A 9,328-nucleotide genomic window follows, 5' to 3' on the forward strand; every position below is an offset into this window, starting at 1 on the left:
TTGTTGTTATATTTGCTTTCTCTTGAATAAATCCTTCTGACAGCTTTTTCTTTGCAGCAAATATTCCTTCTTATCTGTATGCTTTTCTTGTTACAACAAGCAACTCTAGACCTTTTGAATATTTGAGGCTTGCTAGCTTAGGTGTCATTGGCGCCCTTGTGAAGGTAATAAGTCTACTGTGTTTCATGCGTCTCTTTTCTACTTTCATCGTTCATATAAAGATTTCATTCATGATCGTATCTACTGGGGATGACCACATATGAAAAGGAAACCATGATTAGTTTTAATTTCAGGAGCTAAAGATGCTATTTTTGGTATTCTTAACCTACCGTAATGAGTTGTTTTCTGAAGCCACTTTGTTTCTTTTGATTTTCTCTGCGCAGGCAGATGACACTGAAGTTAACCGTGCTCTTCTTTCACAAGAGATAATTCCGAGTTTCTTGCGCTCGATGGACATTGGATGTGAACTATCCAAAACAGTTAGTGCTTCCCCAAAGCCTGTTTCCAGTTTCATCCGCCCTCGACTTACTTGAGAAAAAATTGAAGAATAGGTGTCTTTTAAGTCTTGAATGAAGGATTGGTGACATTGAATAACAGATAGGGTCAAACATTATTAGGAAACTTGATCAAGTTAATTGTGGACTTGATTAATTTTTCAAAACTTTCTAATCTTTTCAAAAATACAAATCAACCCAACCCACACCCTCTTCAATCCAAATCAACCACACTCTCCTCTCTTTCGATAGCTTCTCTCAGCTCTCTCCCAACCAACAGTTCTGCAAAATTTCTCCTTTCAACCCTCGACGACAAATAGTTGGGCTTCGAGTTTCCCTCTTCAATTCAATCAATCTGTCTCTCATCCCTTTCTTAACAACTTCTCTCAACTCTCTCCCAACCAACTGTTCTGCAAATTTCTTATTTCAATCCTTGGCAACTTCAACATCCGACTACAAATAGTTGGGATTCTAGTTCCTTTTCGACTTCAATCGACATGACAGTCTTGCTCTCCGGCCACAACAGCTTCGAATTCTTCATCGGTTCTTTTCTTCTTTCACAGGTAAAAATTTATGGCCTTTTTAGTTTTGAAGAAAATGAGGAACTTGAGCCAACTTCTCTTATAGTATTGGTTAACAATTTCAATATTTGTTGCACTAATTTGAAATGCGGTCAGAATAAAACCCTAATTTTTGGTATTTCTTCTCTTCTCTTTTCGAAGTGAATTATGATATTTTGGTGTTTGTTGCATTATTTTGAAGTTTGATTTTTATTGTTTTGTTTATAAAAACAAAAGGACAATTTGGTTTGATTTATTTAGTTCTTGTCTTGGTAAAAATGGTGAAATTGTTGTTTTTATTTAACAAAATCGTGCTACTGTTTCCTCTGACAGATTACCCATATGGTGCAACATATTAACCATCTGATGCAACAGATTCATCATATGATGCAACAGATCAACCATCTGATGCACCATAGGAACCATTAGATTACAATTCTGATGCAACAGATTAATAATTTGATGCAACAACTTTACCATATGTTGCAACAGATTAAGCTTCGAATAAAAAATCTGATGCAACTAATTAACCATCTGGTGCAATGGAAGAACCATCAGATTAATGATCTGATGCAACAGATGAACCTCCTGTTGGATAAAATCCTACCAACTCTTCCTACAAGAAAAGTCCAAAACTTTATTTTTCCAACTGATCATTCATCTGCCGTGATAGACGACCCTATGTTGGAAGAAATCTAAATAATATTGATCGTTGATAACTGTTCCAATAGATCATGTGTTGCAACAGATGTGTGACCTGTTGCACAGACCATTCATCTTTCTCAACAGATGAGTGATATGTTTTGTATTGTCGCAACAGATTACTCAGCCATTGCTACGGATTATTTAACTGTTCCAACAGATCACTCATATATTGCAACAGATGATGTCACAACAGTTGTGTGATCTGTTAAACAGACCATTCATCTCTCTTAAAAGATGAGTGGTATATTTTGTATTATTGCAATAGATTACTCATTCGCTGCAATAGTTTGGTTATATGCTGCAATAGATATACTACCTGGTGCAACAGATTTATTGCAACTGTTATTTTACTAGTTTGCTTGTTTGATTTATTGTTATCCTTTTTTAACGATGCATTGATCAAAAATAATATATCATCTTATGTTCCTATTAATTTTAGATAATATGGTTCCCAAAAGAATAGAAATCGAATCAAGTCTAAGTAAAAGAACAAGTGAAACAGCTAGGCTACATCCACCACTCTATGAGCTTGCTTTACAAGCATTATCTCAATCGTGAGTAGAATATGATGAACACGGGGAGGAGGAATATTTCAAAAGAGATAATGCAGATGCTAATAGCCCTTCCACCGAAGAGCTGGTCAAAGCCTTCAGCATTGATCGTTATCCTGTGAGAATGCAGTGCGATGGTGCCGCAGATTTAATGGGTGATTTCATGGTTAAGTCGGTCATGGGAAAATCTTTCGACGTCTTCAGAAAAATACTTCGAGAACAACAATTGGATGCTTATTTCAGGGACAACTGCTTTGGGAAATATCTTGATTTGTCGGAGGATAACAATGCTCGTTTCCAAATGAAAATGGTATATGAACTTCTCATGCGTAGGTTTATGTATGAAAACAAAGATAAGATGGATGAGGTGTGGATAAATTACTATGACATGCCTATTTGTTTTGGTTGGAAGGAGTTTGTCATAGTTACTGGACTAAAATATTATCTTCCTTCTCAAGTTATACCTATTCTAACAAAAAAAAAAGAACCCAGCACACCCAAAAAAGGCAAAGGCAAGTCGTGTGATCGTGATGACCTGGTGTCCATTGTTGGTCCAAGATTCAAAAACAAAAATTTGATAGAAGCGTTGAAAGGTAAAGAACTTTCAAAGAAGCACAAGCAGTCATTAAGCTTGGTTTGGTTTGTACATAATATTCTTTGGGCGAGAGACATTAACAACAACATAAGCCTCGGTTTAATAAAGCTCTTTGAGGATCTTGAGGCGTTTAACAGCTATCCATGGGGGTATGAAAACTTCAAAATGATTGTCAAATATTTGTTGACTCTGTTAGCGTCAAAGACAGTCAACTTATATGGCTTCCCATGGGCTTTCATGGTAAATGTTTCTTTCTTCTATTATGATATCATTCATTTTTTTCGCTCAATAATGGTTTTGATTTATTGGCGTTATTTTATAGGCTTGGGCGTTTGAAGCCATTCCTTATTTGAGACAACAAGTGAACTACCAGGAAGGAGTTTCCTGTCCAAGAATCTTGAGATGGTTGTCGGCCAAAACTCATAAAAATATAAAAAAAATCTATCTCTTCAACCCCCCAAAGGATGCAGTAAGTATAATTATAATTAGTTTTTTTTTTTAATTAATGTTGTTTTTTAATGATCTAATCATCATTCTAATTTATGTAATGATTTATGTTAGAATATGCATCCGTCGCTAGTTTCGACCAATCAAGAGTTGAAGATGCCATTTTTTCTTACTTTACGGTCTGTGCAAACTTTATCAGACCTTAAGGTCATCGACATAATAAAAATGGAATTGTTTGGAGCAACAGCCATTACAAGAAAAATAATTTTGGAGGGTGGGATTGTTGTTGTTGATGGAGCTGTTGGTGGTGGTAGTGGTGCTTCCGTTGGTGCTAATGATGCTCCTCTTACAGTATTTAAAGCAAACCATTATGAGTATGATCATACTGGTTATACAGATTTTGCCTCTCCCAGTGAATGTTTTGCATGCAAATGTGAAGACTGTAGGCGAAACATGATGTAGTGATTAATGTTATTAATGCATTAACTACTTCTGTAAAGGAATTGATATCTAAGAGGGATCTCCTTCCATCAAAGAGGATTTTATTTTCATCCGCTCCATTAGAGATTAGGGCTAAGAGGAGAAGGAGAGTGATTTTCAGAGCATTATCAGGCATCCAAAAAAGCGAAATTGCAACTCCTCTGTCTGCGTGTTGCACTGAGCAACGTACAATGTCCAAAGGAGAGCAGCACGAGCTGAAGAAGATGAATATATTATATCTTCCAACTGACAAAACAAACAGACATATATATGTTTCAACAGATGACACATCTACTGAAAATTATCAAACAGATATATACATCTGTTGCAACAGTTGACTAACCTGTTACACCAGATACTTTATCTGGTGCAACATATGTCTCGTCTGTTTTAGCAAATCAAATAGCTCTTCGTACAACTTTTATTTGTACCAACATACGACCTATCTGCTGCAACAGATGATTCATCCGTTGGAAATTATCACACAGGGTCTTCCTCATGTAGAAATTTGTCCCAACAGTTGATTCATTGTTGCAACAGAAATATAATATATTTGGGACAATTTAAAATGGGAGGAAGACTTGTTTAATTTGCTAGAAGAGATGAGTTATCCTTTTCTGTTTGTTATATCTCCGTGATTAGCATTGACCAATTCTGTCTTTCCAAGTGGATGTAGAAGAAGCTACTGCTGAACAACATTGACAATATTCTACTCTTTTTATGAAAATACGGAGAACAGAAAGCGCAGAAATCGTACGCAAGCGACAATGAAGATCCACGACGAGCAAAGTCAAATTCCATAGCACCGGATGAAGAACAACTTGTCCATACTGAGTAGATCTTTATAGTTTGAGCCTGTCAAAGCAATCCTTGGCAGTATACTTAAATTGTTGTTGATGTATTTGTTGAGATTTGTACCCATAACAATTTTTTTACATTTCATTTATTCGTTGACTTATTTCAACTAATTTATGAAGGCTTCAATTTATTTTATTTTGTCTGCGAATTTTATTTATTCCTTAGATTTGAACTTATTAATTGAAATGGAATACTAGATTCAAATATTGCAACAGATAATGTATCTATTGCAACAGACGACACATCTATTGGAAAATTCGAACAGATTTAGACATATGTTGCAATAGGTAGGTGATCTGTTGGAATTTATCAAATAGGTCTTCCCACTGTTGCAACAAATGGACTTTAGATAAAAACATTAAGATAATGCAACAGATGACACATCTATTGAAAAAAAAAAAAGAACAGATTTAGACATATGTTACAACAGATGGACTTTATCTGTTGCAACAGACGACACATCTATTGGAATAATCGAACAGATTTATACATATGTTGCAACAGGTAGATTATCTGTTGAAATTTATCAAACATGTCTTCCCACTGTTGCAATAGATGGACTTTAGATAAAAACATCGAGATAATGCAATAGATGGCCAACCTATTGCAACAGATAAACTATATGTCAGAACAGGTAGGATAACTGTTACAACGGATGGAGAATCTGTTGCATTATAAAAATTCAACTTTTGTTGGACATAAAAAATTGCCACTAAGTTTAAAAAGGTTAAAGTGAATTGAAATAAAAAAGGCACAACCCATCGACGGTGTTCAGTTCAAACATCTAAAATAAAATAGGCATCAAGTAGACATGTTCATTTTAAAGTTTTAAAATAAAATAGGCATCAAATGTGTTAGTGTCAGTCCTGGCAAATTTTGCTGAATTACCGTCACTTGGCCCCCAACGGTCATTTTTTCCTCCCCATTGTCTTATATATTCATCTTCATCCTAAAATTTAACCTTAAATTTTCAAATATTCTTCTTCATCATCATCTTCTTTTATCTATCCAAATTCTTCAAATTATTACTTTCATTTTTTCCAACTGACCTCGACAATGCCGAGCGCATTTTCCACTATTTTTTGTGATAAAGATTTTTGATATTGTAAGTGCGGTCATGAAGCTCTGTTAAAGACTTCTTGGACTCAACAAAATTCGAGTCTTAGGTTTTTTACTTGTAAGATTTCGAAGGTAATATTTTTTTAATTTAATTAATTGATTAATTATTGATTTGTAATTATTTTGTAATTGTGTTCTCTTTTTTATAGAAATTGGGTGGATGCGATTACTTTGATTGGTATGAAGAAAGACACCCTTCACAAGCAAATCGTGTAATCTGAGGTTTGTTGAACAAAGTCAAGGTTTTTGAAGAGAAACAAAATCGAGCAAGAAGATACTACATTGTTGCCGTTATTGCTACTGGTTTGGTGTTGTTGGACACATGGATATTGAAGCCTAATTGCTGAAATTTTCATGGTGGTGTGTGTATTTGCTACTGGTTTGTTGTCAACGACCACATGGATATTCAAGCGTAATTGTTGGAAAATATAAAAAAGATTTAGTCATATGTTGTAAAATTTAGGTCATCTGTGGAAATTATCAAACAGGTCTTCCCATTGTTGCAATAGATTAGACTTAGATTATTAGACTATTCATAGAAATTATCAAACAAGTCTTTCCACTATTGCAACAGATTAGACTTAGATTATTAGATTATTCAAACAGGTCTTCCCACTATTGCAACAGATTGACAATCTAATCTATTGCATTATAAAAAACTCAACTTTCATCAGAAAAAATTATTGCCACGACATGTACATGTAATAAAGTGAAGGGTGATTTGAAATTAAAAATTTCTATTTCATAGACTCTTCTATATACACAGGCTTCAAGCGTCCAGTTAGTACCCAATAATCCCAGAGCTCTTGCAGGTTTGTCACAGCGTTGTCATACAGAAAAGTCGTTGGCTTGGACATTTCTGTGCCGGTCAGCAAACATTCAATGTGTGCAAGAGCATGCAAGCCGCTACATTTAGCGACATCATCTTTTGGAAGGATCATTCCCCTGTTTCGACTTTCAAAATCCCATGATCTCTTCATCAACGCTTCTTTTGGCAAATGACTCATCAGTTTACTCTCCCTCAACAAGATGGGAAACAACACCATCAATGGCTCCATGAGGAGAAAAAGAACGAAATCATCGACGAGAGGTACATTGGAGCCATAAACATTGATCTTTCCCTCCACGAGTAGTATCTCAACAGCCCGATAATGTATGTCGTTCACGCTAATAACTGCAAGAATCCTTTTTGCCTCGGTCTAGCTTTTGCCATGTGGATTTGGCCTGTCCCCTCTAACATATTTTAACGTTTCTTCTTTATCCAAGACCAACTTAGGAACTAGGAAATCAAGTCCCATGCCAAGGGCTGACGCCTCTCCATTGAGTTGATCGTACCTATCCTTGAGCTTCTTGTAGAAGTCGAGGTCTATTATCCTATCGGCAGCGTCATAAGCTTCCCGGTATGTTAATTGTCTTTTCCTCATGAGGTAGAGAATTATGTCAACATGCTGTATGATAAGAAGTTAATTTTTAAATAGGTTAGTAATTGTAAAGATGCAACGGATAGTCCGTCTGTTGCATAGGGTTCTCTGAATCAATAATCCAATGCAACTTACGCAACAGATGGATAATAAGTTGCAACAAAACCACAACCAGTTGCACCAGTATACCCAGATGTTGCAACAGATGTGAAATCTGTTGCGTAGCTTCTTCTTCATCGGGTAGATTAGAAGGGCTAGGTTAGGAAAAGTAAACTTGTCTTGTCCTCGTACGGCATACGCATATCAGTCATAGTCTGGAAGTCTTGGGGGGGAAGGGAGGCCTGGGGTAATCTGGTGCACCTGGCTTGGCATCCTTGGCCTGTCGTAGATCCCTCTTCTCTTCGGTGCCAAGATCCGCGTATATGTCCACCTTCTTAACTGGTCCCCGAACTTCAACAACTTTTGGAGAGGGAGGAATTGCAATTTCTTTTGATTTTTGAGTAGAGAGTACGTCTCTAATTGCTCTTTTCTTTCTCTTAACCAACACTGTAGGAATGTGTGGCTCCCTCACCTTCTTGGATGGTATGATACACCTCTTGGATTTGAATTCCTTGATATCTTTAGAGATAGTCTTTATTTTTTGAAAGAGTTTATCCTATCTGTCCTTGCACTCATCGCATTTGCAATGAGAACACGAGGGTGAAGAGGGGTGAGAGTGACCTGTGTAAGGGCGAAAAGAGGTGTTTTCAAACATATTTATTCTTTCTTGAGCATCAATATGGTCATTATCACAAGTGGTAGCAGCATCAGCATGCCTACCACCAACACCAACAACTCCACCAAAACAAGCACCCGGATATGCCTTAGTAAAAGGTTGGTCATGAAAAGCCTCAACATTAGGCTGACCTTGCCTAATTGCTCTTCTTATGGCTGTTGCTCCAGCCAATTCCTTCTTTATTAACTCCACCGTTGGGTCTGCAATAGTATCAACATGACCTAGAGTAATATAAGAAGTCATCACCGACTCCTCCTCAGTAGGCACGATCCATGGATGCACAACCTATAAAAAAGAAAAAAAAGACAAATGCATTTAAATCATATAATATAACAATTTTCACAGTTGGGCTACATTTTTTTTTAAACGACCCATCTGTTGCATAGTTTGCAGTATTTAAAATCCGTTTGAGTCTGGCTCAGAGAAACAGAGCAACACATGGATAATCTGATGCAAAATATCAATCAAATATTGCAACAGCTGCACAAGACGGGTAATCTGTTATACAAAAGATGATCTGTAAGTCGCAATAGATGAATGATATGTTATCAGATTAAACATCTATTGCATAATTTGCAGTAGATGGTTAATCTTTTAGTGTTGGGTTCAGAGAACCAAAGCCACAGATGGGTAATCTGATGCAAGATATACTCCGTCGCAATAGATGTCCCATCTGGTGCATCAGATATAACATCTCATGCACCAGATATAATATCTGTTTAATATATTTCTTATCTTTGAGTAGAATTATTTTACTTGAAATGTACTGCATCATCCGGAGGGTTAAAGAGATCAACCTTCTTAATATTGGTGTTTCTCTTTGCAGCAAACCACCTAAACATCCTTGGATGAGAAACCTCATCCGGGTAATCCATTAACTGCCTTCGGAGGGGAGGAATAGCTTCAAATGCCCAAGCCTAAAAAGTGTAAAACAGAAAGCAAACAAAAAAAATCATAATAGCTATATTTCAATATAAATTAATGGATGAGTAAAATTAGTGATTAATTTTACCATGAAAGCCCAAGGAAAGCAGTATAATGTGGTCGTCCCTGAGAATAGCTTTGTTAGTAAATATTGGACAGTCAAGTAAAAGTCGTCATATCCCCAGGGATAATTGTTGAATTTATCAAAATCCTCAGCACGCGCCAACAAATCATCTTCTATGACCTTGTTGACGTCTCTTGCCAATATAACCGAATGGGCAAACCAAACTAAGCACAATTTCTCCCTGTACTGCTTTGGTATGGTTTTATCCTCGAGATCTGTTAACAAATTTGATGCTTTGTAGCCACGTCGAGCAATGTCAAACAACCCATTTATTT

The 9,328-nt window shown here is 36.3% G+C and overlaps 1 protein-coding gene across 1 annotated transcript in view; it reads left to right on the forward strand.

Moving 5' to 3' along the window:
- The window catches only part of LOC124892865 (CCR4-NOT transcription complex subunit 9-like), a gene marked incomplete at its 3' end in the record, with an annotated part of 7,674 nt that extends 6,557 nt beyond the window's left edge, over window positions 1–1,117 (forward strand). The window contains 2 exon segments of the mRNA XM_047404043.1: window positions 58–164; window positions 384–1,117. Of these exon segments, the coding sequence (XP_047259999.1) occupies window positions 58–164; window positions 384–533 (257 nt within the window).
- Between the last annotated feature and the right edge of the window lie 8,211 nt (window positions 1,118–9,328).

The sequence above is a fragment of the Capsicum annuum genome, unplaced genomic scaffold (assembly GCF_002878395.1).
Source record: "Capsicum annuum cultivar UCD-10X-F1 unplaced genomic scaffold, UCD10Xv1.1 ctg5138, whole genome shotgun sequence".
Lineage (NCBI taxonomy): Eukaryota > Viridiplantae > Streptophyta > Magnoliopsida > Solanales > Solanaceae > Capsicum > Capsicum annuum.